A 20,888-nucleotide genomic window follows, 5' to 3' on the forward strand; every position below is an offset into this window, starting at 1 on the left:
TATTTTGTTTAGCACAGCCAAGCCTCAGGTGAAGATTTCTGGCACACTCTGTGCAGAGAAAGTTTCAGCACATATAATCACTTTTAAAAAAACTGGTAATTACTACATTTACAGGCATTTATGCATGACAATGGATGGAGCTTTTCTGCACAGTACATAAAAAATTACCTGGGTGAGGAATATTGAGTGTTGGTTCAAAATTTCACTGGAAGAAGCATAACAAAACAAGAGATGGACTAGTTTGATTTTTGGGCTCTCACTTATAAATCCATTGCACTTACACTTTCAAGAGAAATTTTTTAAGCCTTTCCCCAAAAATATTGGTCTCTACAGAAGCTTGTGCTATGGCAGTCATGGTGTCTGAAAGGATCCTGAGAACATTCAGTACCTACTATTTTTAATGACATGATGGGAAACTGTTCCATGCCTGAGAAATAAATGCCTTTGCTATACCTCAGGGGAAGAGTTGTGCAAGCCCGAATCATTTGCCATGCCCAGGCTAGTCTTTAAACTCTCCAACTGTATGAGAAACTGGAGCTCCAGAAAGTCATGTTCCCATCCCAACCGTGTGCCTTATAAGGAACTTCTCTTGCCTGTCACTGTTTTCCAATCCTGGAGAGTTGAAGCCAATGCTTTGGCATGCTGCAGGATAGCCTGTGGGTCCATGTTTCCATCTGAACATCAATATGTAGATAAGGCTGATCCATTAATCCTATAAAGTGACATCTTTTATTACTCTGTAATTGCAGAGTAAACCAGAGCAAAACAGGCAAAGCAAAAATCTCAGCCCTATCTGTCTCTCAGCTGAAAACTGAACACACAAACATTTACAGACCAAATACTTCAACTAGAGACCTGGGGATCTGGTTATCTTACATCAACAGGAGCTTTTTAATGCCAAGTTCAGGTTTATGGTGCATATATTTTTGTATATTTTATTACACTAGAATAGTTTTTATTTTGGCTTCTCCAGGAGAAGGATGAAGGAGCTGGGTCTGTTCAGCCTTGAAAAGAGGTGACTGAAAGGGGACCTCATTAGTGCATATAATTATCTAAAGGGGGATGTCAAGAGGAGGGAGCCAGGATCTTCTCAGTGGTGCCAATCACCATGACAGGAGGCAAGGGGTAGAAGCTGTTGCACAGGAAGTTCTACCTGAAAATTAGGACTTTCTTTACTGTAGGGGTGACTGAGCACTGGAACAGAATGTCCAAAAAGTTTGTGGAGTTTCCCTCACTGGAGATACTCAAGAACCATCTGGACACAATCCTGTGCAATGTGCTGACCCTGCCTGAGTGGAGTGGAGGTTGGACTAGATGACCCACTGTGGTCCCTTCCAACTTGACTGATTGTGAAAACGAGGTTCACAAATTTTAAGAAATAGGTTTAATAGAAAATAAGACAATTAGGAGATAAAAAGCAAACTACAGCCGGCCAGGTGACATGGCATGCAGCCAAGTTCACACTGCTATGGCAGAAACATTTTTTAATACCCTTTCTATTGCATTGGTTTGTTGCATATTCATATTCTTCTATAAACTAGTTTTCATATTTTAGGAACTGTTTTGCATGGTCTCTCTTTGGGTCTGCCTTTTTAAAGCATGCATGTTTTGTGGCTGTGTCCTCATTATCACCTCCAGCCTGGGCCTTGGTCCATGCTTTCTTTAGATGGTAGATGCTGATGGTTGGTGTACCAGTAGCAGAGTCTTCTTTACATGTTCACTGGATGTTATTCCGACCAAACAGACAGTTTAAGCATACTTATATCAACTACTACTACCATGCCTAATTTTCTTTACTAATAGCAGAAATAAAAAACTTACATTTTTACCACAACGTTATTAATCATATAGGACACATTTTGCAAAAAGCCAACTTTATAATATACATTTATAACACTGATTCTGTGATTGTGGGAGCACAGCAACTCCCTGGCCAGTATATACTGTTTCTCTTACTTAAATAAAGGACACGCGTGGCTGCTCTTGTTATAAATATTGTCAACGGCTTCGCCTAAATTAAGAACTAACAAGACCAGAAGGCTCGAATCCTCTATATATAGATTTCTGTAACTCTCCAAGTTGGCCCGTGTATTTCTGGCTCCCCAAGGAATGAATGCACGGCGTTGTGCAGGCGCCTGTTGAGGATGAATTTATTCCGCATCGGTCTCCCCGTGGCAGCGGTGGCGGGGGCAGGGGCAGGGCGGGGGCGGTGGCAGGTCAGCGGCAGGTCAGGGGCAGGGGCAGGTCAGGAGCAGGGGCAGGGGCAGGGGCAGGGGCAGGGGCAGGGGCAGGGTCAGGGTCAGGGTCAGGGTCAGGGGCAGGGGCAGGGGCAGTGGCAGGTCAGGGGCAGGGGCAGGTCAGGGGCAGGGGCAGGAGCAGTGGCAGGTCAGGGGCAGGGGCAGGGGCAGGGGCAGGGGCAGGGGCAGGGGCAGGGGCAGGGGCAGGGACAGGTCAGGGGCAGGGCGGGGGCGGTGGCAGGTCAGCGGCAGGTCACGGGCAGGGGCAGGTCAGGAGCAGGGGCAGGGGCAGGTCAGGGGCAGGGGCAGGGGCAGGGGCAGGGGCAGGGGCAGGTCAGGGGCAGGTCAGGGGCAGGAGCAGGGGCAGGGGCAGCGGCAGGTCAGGGGCAGGGGCAGGGGCAGGTCAGGGGCAGGGGCAGGTCAGGGGCAGGGGCAGGTCAGGGGCAGGTCAGGGGCAGGGGCAGGTCAGGGGCAGGTCAGGGGCAGGTCAGGGGCAGGGGCAGGGGCAGGGGCAGGGGCAGGGGCAGGGCAGGGGCAGGGGCAGGGGCAGGGGCAGGGGCAGGGCAGGGGCAGGGGCAGGGGTAGGAGCCGCCCGTGCCCGAGCCCGGCCGCCGGCCCTGGGGCAGCTCGGCCCTCGAGCTGTCCCTCCCGCCGCTCGGTGGCTGTGGCGCGGGGCGAGGCCGGGCTGTGCCGTAGCAACCGGGCGCTCTGGGTCTCCAGGCTCACAGCGGCACCGAGGGCGGCCGGGCTGGAGGCAGGTGAGGGCGGAGGGCGGAGGGCGGGCGCCGCGGCGCTGGGGAGCAGAGGAGGCGGCAGAGGAGGCCCCGGCCCCGCCGCGGGGCAGCGGCAGGCGGGTCCCGGCGCTGGCGCAGGGCTGTGTCGCCGAGCCGCGGTTCTTCCCCCCGGAGGCCCTGGCTCCCTTTCCCCGCCCGTTGCCATGCGGTGTGTGTAGGGACGCGGCCCGTTGCCTCAGGTGGCCGCGGCGAGGGCGCAGCGCCAGTGAACGACATGGCCAGGCTCACCCTGGCCCTTGTCCCTCTCTTCCCCAGGCCCCGCTGTGCTTTTGCTGCGACACCTTTGCCCTGTTTGAGAAGGGACACCGTCAGTGTATAAATATCTAAAGGGGGGCAGATAGGAGCGGGTGTGCGCCAAGAGGAGGGAGCCAGGCTCTTATCAGTGGTGCCAATCACCAGGACAGGAGGTAAAGGGCATAAACTGATGCACGGGAAGTTCCACGTGAATAAGAGGAAGAACTTCTTTACTGTGGGGGTGACCGAGCACTGGAACGGATTGTCCAGAAAGGTTGTGGAGTCTCCCTCCCTGGAGATATTCAGGAACATCCTGGACACAGTCCTGTCCCGTGTGCTCTAGGGTAGCCCTGCTTGAGCGGAGATTGCCCAGATGAGCTGCTGTGGTCTCTCCTGACCTGACCGATTCTGTGATTCCATTTCCTCAGAGGGCAGCCCCCAGCCTCAGTCCTCTGCACTCCCGTTATCTGGGGTTTGGCACTTCAGGTGGTGTGGGGTAGTGTCTTGGGCTGTAAGGTGTGTGGGCTTTCCCAAGGCATTCCCGCCTGTCAGGAGCAGCCCAGTGGAATGGCCTCAGCAAACATCGCCACCCTCACACGTTACACACTCCGAGCCAGTGGTGGGTTACGGCTTTAGCAGTTTGTTTACACTGGCCAGAGCGGAAAGGGTAGAGGTGCCCAGATGAACTCTGGTTCACCTTTTGAAAATAACCTGTTTGGATTCAGATCTTGGACTGAAGGCTATCCCAGCTATCAATGGTTTTGAGCTCACTGTTTCTATTGGAAGTTGCTTCATCTGCTTTCAAATCTCCTTTTTATACAGAGCATTTCATGTCCAGGTGTTGTTCAAGCAACTGGGGGTGGTGCTGGAGGCTTAGGCAAGGGAAAATCTGTTGCCATACCACTGGGCATCTGGAAAATGAGACAACACCTGGGGTTCGTTGTCTGATGCATGTGGCTGCCTGAAATATGTCTTAGCTATTACCAGGAGAGTACTGTAGTACTGCATTCTGAGAGAAAAATGGCAGAAGCCTTGTGGCTTGCTGTGGCCTTTCACTATAGACATTGTCTGCCACAGCTCCTGTGTGGTGAGGTCTTCCCTTTAATGTCCTGATGCCAAGGCTAGTCAGGAGTTGTGCTGCACAACACCTGGGGCGTTAGAGTGCAGAACAGACTCCTGCTTTTTTTAAGTCCTCCCTGCCCTTCACACCGTTCATCTCTTTTTTCATGAGCAGGACAAAGACTGAAATGGTTTATATGTTTCCTTATGGGTATTTAAACCCATATAAAAGGAATAAACAGCATGTTCCATTCTGCAATGAAGAAAGAAGGAGAAAGCTGTCTTTGGGTTAAATGTTTTATCCTGTTTTTGCTTTTACTGTGGGAAAAACTGCTTGATGACAACAGCTAACAGTGGGCCTGCTAGTGATTCGTAAATATACCTCATTCATTCATCTTACTTATTAAAGGATAAACCAGAGTACCAGTGTCTTAAAGCAATACACTCAGCCACTGTATGCTACCTTGCTTTGTCTGCCGTTTTGTCTTCTGTTCATCTGCTGTGTCTTATTCATACTTGGGCCTTATACCACATTCACACACATAATTCCTTTTCTTTGTGACTCATTTTGTAGTCTTATAGACAAAGTTATGAGTCTCTTCACAAAATTGCATCTCAGATACTCCCAAGTTTAGTCATATATTGGATTATAGCAAAGGTAAGATATACTGTAAAGCAATAATAGAATATGATACAGCTGGCTGACAGCATGTCAAAGCACCACACTAATTTTTCTAGTATATTGGCTCTTTTTAATGATAATTTAGGGTGAAGGAAGGGAAACAATATTACCGATTCTCTGATTTCCCACTTTTGAGCTTGTGGATTCCTGTCAAATCTGACTTCAGCCTTTCTTGCAACGGTGAATAGCTATCATTTTTACTTTATAAGATCTTTTTTGCTTGTGAAAAATCCTGATCTCATCCTTCTGCAGTTTATTATTGGCTGGGCATGTGGAGTTGGTCTACAGTTCGTATTGACCTGTGCATGACAATATTTATATTTTTTTAAAACAATGACTCCTCAGGGTTTCAGAATAAAGCAAAGAGGAGCTGCCAGTCGAGAGATCTATCATGACTGCTAATCCGTCTAAGAGACTTGCCTGGAGTGACTGTGAGTATTTCATCACTATTTTTGCATAGAGTCCATGTTTTCCTAGATAACTTCCAGTTTTCTTTGGAGCACTGTGGTGTGAATGCTGGCTGTGTACAAACCATTCTGAAGCTGTGCCACTCTCACCTGGGCTGTGTGTGGGGTGCCAAGCTGGCCTTTATGTATTTTTGGAGAAGGAAACTGGGAACGACTGCTCAAGTGACTATAAACAATGCTTGACTGTATTCAAAGCTCCAGCAGCTGCAAACCTTCATCTGCCTCTCTCTAGAGTTAACATCTGTCACTGCAGCTTCAGCACAGAGCAGAGGAGCCTCTACAGACATGCCAGCCCAGCGTCCTTCTTGTAGGACTGATGACGCTGAAAGAACTTGTGCCAGTCTACACTTTATAGAAAGAAGCCCTCTGACACTGAAAGATGATTTCTGAAGATAAGAGTCTCATTTCCTTTATGTAGTGTTAACTGCAGAACTGTCTATCTAATTAACCTTTGGAACCATGTTGGTTATTATAATACTGGAATTTAGCAGGGAGTTCTGATCATATTCCATACTAGACTGAAGGTTATTTTGGAGGCATTCGAGACAGAAGTACCTTTTTTTTGTATTTTGGGCCATGTATTTTACTGCCATACATGCAGTACATTTACAGGCAATTTATGATATATGGGCAAAGGAGGACGGGGACACACCAGATGATGATGTTGGTACTGGGGAAAACATACAGAAATTTCCAAAGTCTGCAGAAAGTAAAGTTAGATACAGCAAGGGTATTTAATCAACTAGAGCCAACTTAGCTCATGCAGAGTATTTTGGGAATGAACAGGAAATACCAAAGTCCTCCTAGAACCTCTGTGCTGAGAAACAGAGGCATTATTGTTGCTTCCATTTCTGCCTCAGCACTCTGAGGTCTGAGCTGTTGCTGCTGTCAAATGCAAGTAGAGCTAGCCTAGCAAACCATACTGCCATGCTCAGGTGTGTTCCATGTCCTGTAGAACTGAAGGGAACCTGGACCTTCATGTCCATGATTTCTTGTGCAGGCACCTGATCCATCACAGCCCACAGCAGAAACTGACAGAATCATCATTTAAACTTGAGGCAAGTCATGTGACCAGAGGGAATTTCACCAGCCTTGCAATAAAGTCAGATTCTTCTGGGGACAATGCTATTGCTTATGATAGGAGTTCAACATACAATTTTTAGAAATACTTGTTTATTGCATAATGCTTCTAATGTGTATGTAGTGACGGTGTAACAGTTTTTGAATGCCTATTATGTGTTCTGATTTCCAAGACTCAGGAGGGATGTCTTAGGAGTTGGAAGAAGTGCCATCTGGCAAACTGGAATTATATTTCAGGGCTTGAATTTCAACATAAAGAGACATTTTCTTTAATAAATTGAAGGTGAATGTATATGGATGAATAAAAAGATGTAACAACAAGTGGATGTGTAGGACTGATTGCAGCTTTCCCAGATTAAGGACATTATTCAGTATTAAAAAAAGAAAATAAGATGTGGGCTATACATATATACAGGACCATGGAATAAAGGTAAAGAAAGGAGAAATTAATCTCATTTGGTTTTGAAATTGCTTGGTTAAAATAGAAATGTAGTGTTTCCCTCATTTCTCTTTACAGCAGATGCCTTTGATTCAAAGGATGGACAAGATCCCAAAGATTCCCACAAGGTCCACAAGAAGAAATCAAAAGAGAAGGAAAAGAGACTGGTGGTCGGTCAGTGGAGAACAGATGTACAATCCCTTGTTTCATCTTCTACATGGCTTCAGCATTATGGTCTCAAAAGAAACAAATTGTCCTTGTCCCAGATTTTGTCACAGGTTGGATTCCAGCACAAGAAAGGTATAAGACAAATCAATAATTGGATAATAAATCCCCCAACTTTGAATAGTCTAGAGAGTCACACTCATTCTGCACCCCAATGTACACAGTGGAGATTTTCCCATTGTCACTTATGATAATGGCAGAAATGGAAGCTGTATCCACAGTTGCTGACATTGCCAGTTCAGAGAACTGAGAAACTCCTTCACTTCTGGATATGAGAAGGACTTAGAGAATGAGAATGGCTTTCCTTACTCAACTGTACTCTTTCTTTACCCTAGGCTGCAGTTCACATCCTCACTAATATAGCTATAGCTGGGAAATAGCTGGTGCTGCTGAGACTGTTAATCTTTTTCTTGCAAATAACACAGGATAAGATCTCTGTCTCCTTTCAGATGGCAATCATAATGTATGCCATGCCATAATCTGTGATCTACTATTGATCATCAGGGCTAGTAAATGTGCTTGGGAATAATATATTATTTCTGGGTATCCAGCTTTAAGGAAAAAGTTAAATTTAATTGGAATTCAGTCTGCTTTTCATGCAAAGTCAGACTATAGAGAAATGTTCCTTTGCAGTTATCTGACAGCTGGAGGGGAAGAGTTTGCTAATAATTATTAACCACTGCCATAATGGTGCTTTGCAGAGCATGGTAATATATTCTTTTCTTTGAACAGCTTGCTGCCAGAGAAGTAGGAATTATAATGTATTGCCATAGTTCTATGTTGCATAATTTAAGGTTTTGGCTGGCTTGTGTCCATGGGGCATTCAAAGATCACCCGTGCAATTCTGATATCTTGTATGCTACAGATGAAGAGGAAGCTGTTAAGCAGGGTTAAAGTTGTTACAGCATTAGGAGCAGAACGTACTAGCTTGGCAGGGCAGCATGGTGTACAGATAGCTGCTTTATGACGTTAACTATTCCCACCCCTAATGTTTTCCTATCAGTGGAGATCCTGGAGAAGATTTCTAGCTACTGAAAGTGCAGTGTGCAGCCTTTTCCTTAGATGCACTCACTTCTGCACCCATTGAGTTGTGTAAGAGAACAGCATTATCTGTACCAGATTTTATATTTGGTTTGACAGACAAATATTTGCAAGTCCTGTTGTGAGGTTGCCCAAACCTCACAATATTTAAAGTCTCATGTAGCGTTTTGGCCTATAAGTAATTAGATGTAGGTATGTGGGTTTTTTCCTAATTTCTGACTAAACTAAGAGGAAGCAGCAAAAGCAGGGCTGCTCTGTGGGAGGAAAATTAACCAGGAGCCAAAAGGGACTGCAGGCCAGGCAGTGCCCTCACTGAATTGCATATGGTTCTGAAGCAGGGCAAGGTAATTAACCATGTTTATGGTCCATCCAGGGAATGCAGCCAAGGACAACAGGAGATGCAGCCAAAGGTTGAGGACTTCAGGGCCCCATCATAGATATAAAATAAAATAAAAAGAGAATTAGAATTTCTCTCAAGTATCTTAATGTCAAGAGCTCAGTACTGATGTATGTGCCTCATACATGGATGACATACACATCAGTCTGAAAAATACCAGTTTGGAGTAGTTCCAAAGATTAGCAACTTGATCTTTTGTAAATTTTACTGTAGATTATGTGACCACCTTGGGGAAACCTGTGGCTTCTCGGTATGCAGATGGTCTGTTTCCTCAGTACAAGAGAGCACAAGATGGCAGCGTGTATAATGTAAGTGTGGCCGATGTGGTAACTTCCCTGTGTGCTTAGAAGTTGTTATTATCACTGCAGCAGAATGATGAGACTAAAATACCTTCCTATGGCATAAAATACTTATATTCTTTGTGAGAACTTTTTCTTCTGATGATTTTTTCTTCTGTTTTGTCAAACTGTTAGTGATAACTATCAGTGATAGAAAAGCTAGATATATATTTTTTTTTCTCAGTCTTATTCTCTTGCCTTGGTGCAGCATTGCAGTAAATCTTTTCCAGACGAGATTGCAGTTTCTAAGCAACATCTACCCTGTCTTGAAAGAGGGAACCCTTAAAGAGAAGATACTCAGAACCAGTTAAAAAAATAAAATTGTAATCAATAAAACAAATGGAGACACTGAAATAAGAAGACATAATGTGCTGTCATTGCCAATGCAAAGCAGTGCTTTGCTTAGTGCCAGCAGGTCACAAAAGGCTCAGCCTATTCTATGGAGACAGCTAGCTGGATCTCTGCCCAGGCTCATGTTCTAAGGAATGTCTTAGCAACAGCTGCTGGCAGCCCCATTGTTAAGAGGATGGATTCTGACTGAAGAGATGTGCATGTGGGTGTGGAAGAGAGAGAGTTAATTTATAAAGGATTTTACAAAAGCAAATGGCTTGTCATTTTTTCTGATTACTAGAGTCACTTCTGATGGCACAAAGCTTAAAAATGGGTAAAGAACTATTTCAGGGAGCCTTTTCCCCTCGTTTTATTCCCATTAATTCAACATGAAATATTTGCATTATGTCTTTTAATCTTAGGATGTTGTAAGCAGCAGGAAAGGCATTTTTGCTACTATATAAAATCTGGTCAGATCTCCTTTAGGATATTTAGTATAATATTGTATACAGTTAACTACAGGCTTAGAAGAAGCCATTCAAACCAGAGCAGGTACTGAGAAGAGCTGGTAGGATGAAATGCAGTGGAGTGATCATATTATAAGAGGGCTTGGTTGATGCTGAAATATAAGCCTGCCCTTGAATGCTCCAGGAAGGCAAATTACAGGGATAGGGAGAAGCTGTAGTTTTCTCTGCTGAAAGGCATGCTAGTCCAAAAATAAATGGCTATGAACTGAATGAATAAAATTAGACTGGACAGTCAGAAGTTTCCTGGCCCTCAGAGAAATGGAAATCTGCACTTGCTTACTACACGTGATGGAGTATTCTAAGAAAACGACTTTCTTCTAAGATTGAGTTTGTTCGGTGTAGTGCAATAAACTTCTTTGGATGAATCTGACTGTCATAGGAGGAAACTGGATTTCTAAGTGCTCCTTCCCAGGCCGACATTCCTTTGGCAGACTGCCTGAGACTCTGTATGTGGGAGGCACGTTACAGGGCCCGAGCTGATATTAAAGAACACAAAAAAATACAAATGAGAGGGAGAAGTGTGCAGAATGACACACAAAATATCTTCTCCCTGAGAAATGTTCTTGCTTAAAAACTTTTTTGTATTTCCAAGGTTTTATACTTAGTCCTGGAAAGGAAGTTGGAAGTAGAAAGCAACCAGTAAATCAGCTCATGTGGGCCAGAGATATTGGGGTGATGCATTTTTAGACCCACAGGTGACGGTGAATGTGTAAATACTGATTCATAGGGAGGACGTGCTGGTTTTAATTTTAATACTGGATCTAGATTTTATTTTACTGAAAAGATACGGGAAGTTTTAGTTGTTGATTGCAGTTTTCTGAACTAAATTTGCCTAAGCACCTACCCACAAATAGTTAATCTGTAATGCTGGGCATCGTTAGTGAAATAATAGTACAAACAAGAAACATTTTACATTTTCCTTTCAAATGCTAAAGACAAGGTGGAGATTGAAGTGCCCTAAAACCAAACCGTATGCTGCCTTATATTGCTGTAAAAATTTTTTTTTAAAGCCAGTCAAAGTTCTAGTCTGAGAAGGTATAAAGTTTCTGTGTCCTTGTTTGTTCACCCATCTGCTCTGCAGCCCTTTCTACATCCTAGCCTGTGTTCAGCTCATTCTAATTGCTCCAGTTTTGAGACAGACAAGTCAGACAACCCACTGGCACTGTCCCATGCTCACATAAAAAGATTATGAAAAGCAATTAGAACAAAATGCAGTGCCTTTTCTTTATAGCTTAGATGCATTTGTCAAGTATTTGCTCTTGAAACAGTGGCGGGAAAACGGGTTGTTTTCACTGCTACCTTAGCTGGCATATCTGACACTTTCAAACTAGCTATGCAGCTGTGCTAAGCTTGGGGCTGCATTTATATTATTTATTTTGATGTTCAATTTCCTTCTCTCCCTTATTTGAATAAAGCTGACAGCCAAAAAAGAACTGATTCTTCATTTTGTGGATTGCCTAATTGGAGCTATTGAGCTATATCAGCAGCGAATGGAATGGTTAACCAGTGAAAGCCGGCAGATATTTGGAGTGATTCAAGAACAGTGCATTGTCATTGTGTTGGATTTTGGCACTGCAGCTCCAACTGAATTTGATCTATGTCGGGAGGCACTTTCTATGGTACTTGTGGAGCAGGTGATACAAATTTCCAGATTCAACCTTATTCGGTAAGCAGAAAGAATCAGAATGTTAGAATGGTTTGGGTTGGAAGGCACTTTTAAAGGTGATCTGGTCCAACACCCTTGCAAATGGGCAGGGACACCTTCTACTACACAAAGTTGCTCAAAGCCACATCCAGCCTGACCTTGAATGTTTCCAAGGATGAGGCATCTCCCACCTCTCTGGGCAACCTGCTCATGTGTTTCAGCACTCGTATTGTAAAAAAATTCTTTCTTTTGTCTAGTCTGAATATAGGTTCTTTTAGTTTAAAACCATCACCTCATGTTGTATTACTAAAGACCCTGCTAAAAAGACTCTACTCATTTTTCTAAGTTTCTTCAAGTATTGAAAGGCCACAATCAGATCTCTTCAGGCTGGACAAAGAAGTTCATGTCGGCCCATTGCTGGAAAATAAAAAGGAGTTGCATGTTATATGTGTTTGGATAAGGTGCCTTTTGTACTGGAAATAGTCGTGATTCATGTTGTGCTAATAACTGTAGATTTCTCACAATTTTTCACCCATAGTCATGCTGAACTTACCACTTCTGTTTAACAGAAAGCCACTGAAGAACAGATAAAGGGTAGCAGAACCTAAATACTGACAGTCCTCTACAAAATCAGAAGGATTTGCAACAGCAGTAATGCCCTTCAGATGCTGCAATATTAGTGGAGCAGTGGAGTTCTGTCTGACCACCTATTGCATTCTTGTGTCTTAAGATATTACAGGTTTCTGCCTTGCAGCTAAATGTGCACTCCCCCAGTGCGATAGGCACAGTCGTAGCCATTTGTATTTCTGTAGATTTCCATGGTCACAGAAATCAGTAGCAGCACTAGGAAACAATAGTAGATTTCCATAACAAAAGATCTCCAAGCGCTTGTTCCCCAAGAGGAATAAATGAATTTGTATTTAGTTAGAAGAATAGAACCAGCTATTCAAATTTTACCTCTCTGCAAAAATTCTCATACATGCACGAGAATTTGAATACCTAAGCTTGGGTTTGGATAGATGAGTGGGGAAAAAAAAGTACAAATTAGGTAATACAATTTTAAAAGTGTTTCCACAATGTTAACTTGCAATTACGTGGTGATTCCTAATGTTATTTTACCCAGGCATTGTCTTACAGATTTGATTCAGGTGCCCTATCTTAATTCTCTAGATTGTGATACTACTGAGATTTGGAGAGGAGAACAATAGAATCACAGAATGGATTGGGTTGCGAAGGGACATTATAGACCATCTAGTTCCAAGCCCCCTGCTATGGGCAGGGACACCTTCCGCTAGACCAGGTTGCTCAAAGCCCCATCCAACCTGGTCTTGAGCACTTCGAGGGATGAGGAATCCACAGCTTCTAAGGGCAACCTGTTGAAAAAGTAGATATTTTCCAAAGATCTTTTCCAAAGCAGATGACTTTCATAGTTTTTGGGAACAGAGAATTTTTCTTTAAAAATGAACTGCAAAGCCAAGTCAAAATTGAAACAATAATTATGTTCATCAATTTGTTTGTTTTTGCAGGAGGGAAACAAAAGACAATATAGCATATAAATTACTACTTTAAAAGACTCTTGGGAAATATATTTGTATTTTAGATTTGCAGTAAACTCTTCAAAATAGTTCTTGATGGAATGTCACAGATACTGGAAGCAGCTGGTTTTATGGTTCCTTTCTGCCTTTTTATGTACAAGTGCACAGGCAAAAGTGCTCATTGCCTTTGTACTTCTGTTCTTCCATTAAGACTATGGTCATTTGTCGATTAAAATTCCAAAAAGCCTGTTATCACAGATTTTATTTTTGATGGCTAGCCAAAGATCAGCTGTACTACGAAAAAAAGTGTCAGTTAAACTACTCTAACACAAAAGCTGTGGAGCAAGTTGTGGAATGAGACCTGTGGAACACACTTTTCTTTTTCATGCACATATTTTAAAAGCCTGATTGAGCTTTTATGATAAGGAGAGTTATGAATCAGGAACTCTTCTAAAAAATACTTTATCTCTCCTGACCCTACTTTGTAAGCAGTTGTCTCAAAAAAACCCTTATAAATTTACATTATTTTTCTAAAGGTTTCATTTATTTCTTTGCTTCCTTTATTGCAAGTCTCAGTTTAGTATCTGTGGTATATTTAAATTCTTATTTAAGACTTTAAAAGAATTGTAACAATAGCAGAGCTCCACTCTCTTGTTCCGCCAGCGTGACTCTCACTGTTTCTGATTTATAGTTAATCTCATTTTCAGGGCTGCTCAGGATCTTATGAAGTGGCAACAGAAATGTACTCCAGTGTCTGAGCATACTGTAAAGTCTGCAGTTACATGGCTCTGGAAGCTGGACCATATGACAGCTGTCAACCATGCCAGCTCTGCTGAAGCTCTGCTGGAAGCCATGGGTGATGAGGCGGTAAGCTCAGACATCTTTTCAGACGCCCGAGTAAATCCAAGAGTATTCAGTGCTAGGCTGGCCGCTGTGATTTGCCCTGACCAATGTTGCAAAGATAAATATTAATGACACTGTTTGGAAAGGATTTTTTCCCCCTCAAGTGTAGCTGCATGCTATGCTTAATGATTGTCTTTTTATGTAAATGTACTGTATTTTGAATGCAGAAACTTATTTTCTTTCCTAGAATACCCAGAATAAATAACGTTCAGTCATTAAGGGAAAGAGAAAACATCTTCCCTTCCACTTTCTTTGCCATATAAGTTTTTCAGGGCTTCAAGTTTATGAGAAAATTTCTAGTATCAACATTATTGAAGGTAGGGAAACTTTTTATTTTGTTAGGTATCCAACTTGCTCATGAAAAGTTGTATTTAAAATTCAAAATAGTGAGTACAGAGATTTATGGAAGTATTAGCTTATGATAGGCCTATGCAAATCTTTTTTCATCAGCCAGATGATAGCTAGACTTTCTTCCAGGACAGAGACAAATCATGTGCAGTTATTCCTGCAATTAAATCCTCTTAATTTTCAAAAGTACCCTATTACTTTATTCATTAAAGTAGAGTCACAAGAAGTGAAACATATATGCCATCATTTGAGCTAGTTGCTTAAAACGTATGTTATTAAAGAAATATTTTATGGCATTTCCTTACAATGTATATTCTTTCACTTCTCTAACACCTGAATTTAATGGAAAATTTGGCCTACAGTCTGTGGAGTAGAGTAATTGGTTTTCACTGCTATTAGCATCTATCCCCTTGCAGAGATCCAATCCTAAGTCCTTTGTAAATCTCTTTCTGGGACATTGTTTGAAGGAGAAAGTAAATTTTGCTTGAGTTGCCTTCTGGTTCCCTATGCTGCTGGATTCTCATCCAGATGAGCCTTGATGTTTGGAAATCAATATTGAAAAGGAACTGAGTAAGGAACAAATTGTTCACCAGTGTGAATTTTTTTATGAATGCTTTTTTAAATGCTCCCTCCATAGATTTTATTAGCATTTTCAGTTTGCAGTATAATACTGTTTTCCTGATGAGTAACTAAAAAATTGTACTTAGACTTCAGCATTGTCTGGATGAAAAAAGTCTTGTTGGACCTGGTGGGTCTCTGTTTGAATAGACAGAAATTAAAATCTGTCAGACAGTGAAACATCTATTATTTTTCCAGATATTGGTGGGCCAATAGGCAGTCTGGGGGAGTCAGTTGTGGCAGGTGCTCAGCATAAAACAAACTTCAATTGCTCCTGAACAGAGTAATTATCATTCATAACTGACAGTTCACTTAAGAGTACGTTCACTGTAGTGCAGATGGGGGATACCCCATTCAGTCCTAGCCAAAACTTGTCTACTTACTAAGCAGTCATGAATAACTCATTCCTAAGAATTGGCTTCATCCACAGATGCTCCAAAATAACATTTCTTTTTCTTTGCCCTAGACATTGCTCTTCTTGTCATTCCTTCAGCTGGTCTTTTCTTCCCATATGTGGTGATTTCTTAGATTTCCTTTCCTTGTGACCTGTAAATCCCAAGCTCAACATTAGTCTGCTGTAATGTTGCAATCATTTGAGCTCTACCTGCCATAAATGCATTCACAGTGTCTAGCCTTCAGTTCTCTCCATGATGTGTGGATCACTCATCCAAAACACCTCCCGCCAAGATCAAGACTGTGATAAGCCGTTCATGTTGTTCTCCTTTCTGTTCTTATATGGTTTGTTTGCTTGTTTAAATGTATAAATTACAATTTCCAAAATATGAAGAATTCACTTGAAAGATTTTAACTTTTCCCCACTAACCTATGAGGAACATTTCCTTTGTGGTATGTCATTGCTGGGTTTGTAGTTAAGTAGAGTAAATTATGTGTGGTTCATAATTTTTTAAAATTTTCATGTGAGGGGTTGGTTCTGTATCAGCTATGTCCAATAAATGTCAGCATTTTGAAAGCTGCAGAGGCAGGCAGTAAATCCCTCGAAGAAAGTGAAAATTTCTATTCTTGTTGAATACCAAGTTTATGAATTAATGGCAGTCTTAGAGGGGAAGGGGAGAAGATATGAATCTGAAGGAACACAGGGAAAAATGGTTGTGTAATATGCATGCATTCCTCTGGGTCAGGAGCCTCTTCAACAAAAGCAGTAGGAACATTGTATTGTCCAAGAACTGGGTCTCGTCTGGGAGACCTGTGTGCAGGCTCAGATAGCTTTTTAGCTGGAGGAGGCAGACAGGGAACTTTATAAAACTGAATTAAAACACAGATAGGTGCAAGAGTTCATTCTTTTTGTTTCTGTGTACCCTTTTCTACAGCTAATAAATATTTTGTTAATCTTGCACTTTAATAAAAAACATTCATTTTTCTCTTTACCTTTAGTATTTGTCTAGAATTATCGGTGACGCTAGGACACCTGGTCCTGCTTGCTCCCAAATAATGGAGTCTGTAACTATGGCTTTCCACATGGAGCATCTTGCCCCTCTGCAAGATCCAAGAGAAGTTCAAGGTGGCAAGGTGCTGCTTCGTTAGTTTGCCTGATCCAGCCCAAAATTGGGTTGCTGCTTGAAAGAGACGTCTTCCAGTGTTGAGGAAGGTGCCAAAAGGTACATGAGAGAGGAAGCTTGAAAGGCAGAAATTATTCAGGGAGCTGGAATACAAATCAGTATCCAAGGCAGTAGTGGAACTATATGGCCACACTTATAGGTGATACTGAATCTGCTTTACTATTGCATGAAATTATGTGAGTGCAGAGACATTTCCTCAGTGCCATCCCAGACTGAAGTAGTTGTCTTTTGTGGTGCACATCCTAGGATTCCTAGTCATATTCATAGAATTAGAACCACAGAATGGTTTGGGTTGGAAGGGACCTTAAAGACCGTTTAGTTCCAACATCCCTGCCATGGGCATGGGCACCTTTCACTAGATCAGGTAGCTCAAAGTCCAATTTAACCTGGCCTTGAACACTTCCTGGGATGGGGTATTCCTAACTTCTCTGAACAATTGCTCCTGGTGCCTTACACCCCCAGTGAAGAATTTCTTCAGTGCATCTAATCTAAATCTACCATCCTTCAGTTTAAGGCTGTTCTCCTTTGTCCTTATGAAAAGTCCCTCTCCAGCTTTCATGCAAGGCCCTTTAGGACCTGGCAGGCACTTTAAGGTCTCCCCAGAGCCTTCTCTTCTCTGGCTGAATAGCCCCAACTATCTCAGTGTATCTCCATAGGAAAGGTGCTCCAGCCTGTGATCATCTTTGTGGCTCTCCTCCGTGACTTCTTATGTCAAAGGTCCCAGAGCTGGACACAGTGCTCCAGGAGAGGTTTCATGGGTATATAGTAGAGGGGCAGATGCACGTCCCTTGCCTTGCTGGCTGTGCTGATTTTGATGCAGCCTTTGATACAGTTGGATTTCCGGGGTGCAAGTTGCACATTGCTGGGTCATGTTGAACTTCTCATCTACCAACATCCCCAAGTCCTTCTCCTTAGAGCTGCTCTCAATCCATTCTCCACTCAGCCTGTGCTTGAACTTGGGATTGTCCTTACCCAGAAGCAGGACCTTGCACTTGGCCTTGTACTTCATGAAGTTCACTTGGTTCCATGTCTCAAGGCTGTCCAGATCCCTCTTGATGGCATCCCTTCCCTCCAGGGCATCAGACACCACACAGCTTGGTGGTGTTGGCAAACTTGATGAGGGTACAGTCAGTCCCACTGCCCTTGTCACCAACAAAGATGTTAAAAAGTGCCAATCCCCATACTGACGCCTGAGAGGAGCACCATGAACATTCCACCTGGACATTGAGCTGTTCTCTCCCAACTCTTAGAGTGCAACGTTCAGTCAATTCCTTATCCACTGAGGGGTCCGTCCACCAAATTCATGTTTCTTCCATTTAGAGACAAGGGTTGTCTTGCAGAACAGTGTCAATTGCTTGATGCATGTCCAGGTAGATGAGGTCAGTAGCCCCATTGTAGAAGGTTACCAAATTTATCAGGCATGGTTTGCCCTTAGTGAAGCCATGTTGGCTTCTTATTTTCCATGTGCCTTAGCATAATTTCCAGGATGATCCACTCCATACTGGGTACATAGGTGAGTGCATTCAAATGTATTTTTTCAATTAAGCAATGATTTATCAGGTATTTATCAGCTAGTATCTACCATGATATAGGACTGATATACTGCACCTATTGTCTTGAAAGTCATCATGGGGTAATTGTTTGTTCCATTTGTTTTTAATGACGGTGAAAATTCAAGAAACATACCATGAGGATTGTTACATGGATAAGTGCAGTTAACATAAAGTCCCTCATAATGTAATATTCAAGCAATAACTAAAGGACATTTTTTCAGCTGCTCTCTCTTCTTGTAATAACATTTTCAGAATATAAGTGTGTGAGTGTGTGTGGTTATCCTAAACCTGCCAAGCTCCCTTTGCCTTGGGAACTATAAAAAATACAAATAATCTGTAAATGCTAGCAATAGCATTCAAAAAAATCACAGAATCACATAATACGCTAGGTTGGAAAGGACTCACAGGATCATTGAACCCAACTCCTGGCCCTGCATAGGACCACCCCAAGAGTCACACCATGTGCCTGAGAATGTTGTCCAAACACTTCTTGAACTCTGTCAGGCTGGTGCTGTGACCACTTCTCTGGGCAGCTGTTCCAGTATCCAAGCACCCTCTGTGTAAAAAATTTTTCTAATATCCTATCTAAAGCATCCCTCACACAGCTTCATGCCATTCCCACCCTGGTCACTGCAGAGAAGAGATCAGTGTCTACTCCTCCACTTCCCCTCATGAGGAAGTTGTAGACTGTCATGAGGTGTCCCCTTAGTCTCCTCCAGACTTGACAAACCAAGTGACCTCAGACACTCCTCATACAGCTTCCTGTCAAGGCCTATCTTTGTTGCTCTCTCTTGAGTGCTCTCCAATAATTTATTGTCTTTCTTATATTGCAGTGGCCAAAACTGCACATAATATTCAAGGTGAGGTTGCACTAGTGCAGAGTAGAATGGGAAAATCACCTCCCTTGACTGCTATCTTTCCTAACCTCAGAATACATGCTGCCAGTAAAACTATGTCTGGTATAAAGTGCCTATTTTTCAGCCCTGGCAAGGCACCAATATTCCATGTCTCTTGATAAAAGTGGCATATGGCACAGAGCCTTCTTCTGACTAATGATGCAGTTGTCCTTCCTTACACCTCTCTTTGGCTTCAGTTAACTTCTGTGCAAAGAGACTTGCATTGGGCAGAATCACACCCAGGGACTGTGGGATAGGTTCTTGTCTCACTTGAGAAGATTTTGTGTGGCCTTCCTTTGAATTACTAGCATAAATGTGAGGAAGAACCAAAGGTCTGAAAAATCTTATAGCCCAAGTAATCCATCAGTTTTACCAAATTTTCCTATCAATACTGAGCACAGGACAGTGCTTGAATAAGTATCAGATATTTATGTAAAACAATGTCTTCCAATTACCTTTTTTTTCTGTTTAATGACAGGTTGAAGCTGTTTATTACTTTGCTGTGGGGGATGTTCCAGTGGACACAAAGCAGCTACTCCTGGAGAAGGTTTCAGATGGCTCCTGTCCAGTCAACACAGTGTCTTTCAATGCTAGGGAAGATGAAACTATTATTTTTCTGAAGGAGTTGAGCCACTTGGCCTCTGGCAGGTATGACAAAGAAGGACAGTAAAGATTTCAGTACTCATGAAGTTCTTTACTGATAGGAATGATATTGGGACATACCTAAGTATAATCAATGAGGAAAATGAGACAAAGCAGTTCAGTAAATGATCTGGGGATGGGGAAATAGTCTTGAGAGATATAACTAGAGTGCAAACCCTGCTTAAACAGTCCAGCTTTTTTCTGCATATGTTCTCACTGGCTTGCAGAAAGCCTATTCCCTTTTTATGCCCAAAATCATCTGCCATCTGCCTCTTTCTTGAATTGTGGAAAACTGTTCAGGGGAAATGGTCACAACATAAACTGAAATACATTTTTATTGTGTTGCTTTGTACATTAGTAGTATCCACAAGCATCAGAAAAAGATCTAGAGTTCTGTTGGATCAAGTGCTATAGAGACATACTGAAAAGGAAATGCCTGTCCTAAATAAGCAGCTCATGGAATAATAGAAAATTGATGGAGTGCTATTGTTCAGGCCTGGCTGTGTGGAAAAGCAGTTCTGTGGCATGCTCTCTAGCATCCTTTTGGTATGATTGGTGGAAATTAATATATTCCACATGGCTATTGACTGCTTTATCCTGGGAATCAGCCATGTGGTGAGAATCAGCTGTCAGTAGAAATGGATAAGATTACTTAAATCTTGATTCTGTTATCAAAATAAGGAAAACAAATGAACAAATATAAAACACACAAGACCAAACTCATGCTGAATAGCAGGAAGGCAGTAGGAGTCAGTAGGTGTTTCTCTGCTTAACAGAAGTCACCATATAGTTACAGACTTGTGAAATGGCTGTTAGCTTTTTCTGTTTCACTGTTGTTTGTGCAAGGGTGGGAAGCCCTCCAACAGTAGAAATCTCCCAAATGACAGCAGAGCAATTGGTAAGATGGCAGCTGCTTAGCTCTTTTATAGCCATCTGTGTTTAGAAATAGCTTTTAGGAGATGGGAGCTTCTGCCAAAAACAAGACTGTGGGAAAGTGTTATGTTTGCTCTGGTCTGATGTGTGTTCAAAATGACTGCTTGTCATTTAGAAGCATGGTAACCTCTATGGTACCAGGTACATTGCCAGTCACTATCCCTCATTTTCTTTTGTCAGTGTTTATACCTTCTTTATTAAAGGAAAGTTAATGTTTCTTGTATGGTAGAGACAGAGGCAAAAAAGCTTGTGGCAGGGAGCTGAGAGGAATTGTTTTGTTTGATACTATTCTCACTGTCGTCTTTTTACGAGTCTAGCTTTTGTGCAGAGACTTACAGGGCCAGTTAATAACTTGTTGGTAGATATTTGCCCAGTAACTGTATATAAG

At 42.5% G+C, this 20,888-nt stretch overlaps 1 protein-coding gene across 1 annotated transcript in view; it reads left to right on the forward strand.

The window, feature by feature from the left end:
- Positions 1–2,931: 2,931 nt before the first annotated feature.
- The window catches only part of VWA3B (von Willebrand factor A domain containing 3B), a 57,864-nt gene continuing 39,907 nt past the window's right edge, over positions 2,932–20,888 (forward strand). Inside the window, 7 exon segments of the mRNA XM_083855227.1 lie at positions 2,932–2,995; positions 5,352–5,437; positions 7,074–7,292; positions 8,869–8,963; positions 11,266–11,516; positions 13,738–13,897; positions 19,404–19,573. Coding sequence (XP_083711353.1) covers positions 5,398–5,437; positions 7,074–7,292; positions 8,869–8,963; positions 11,266–11,516; positions 13,738–13,897; positions 19,404–19,573 — 935 coding nt within the window. The 5' untranslated portion in view covers positions 2,932–2,995; positions 5,352–5,397.

Source organism: Zosterops lateralis (assembly GCF_965231275.1).
Source record: "Zosterops lateralis genome assembly, chromosome: 2".
Lineage (NCBI taxonomy): Eukaryota > Metazoa > Chordata > Aves > Passeriformes > Zosteropidae > Zosterops > Zosterops lateralis.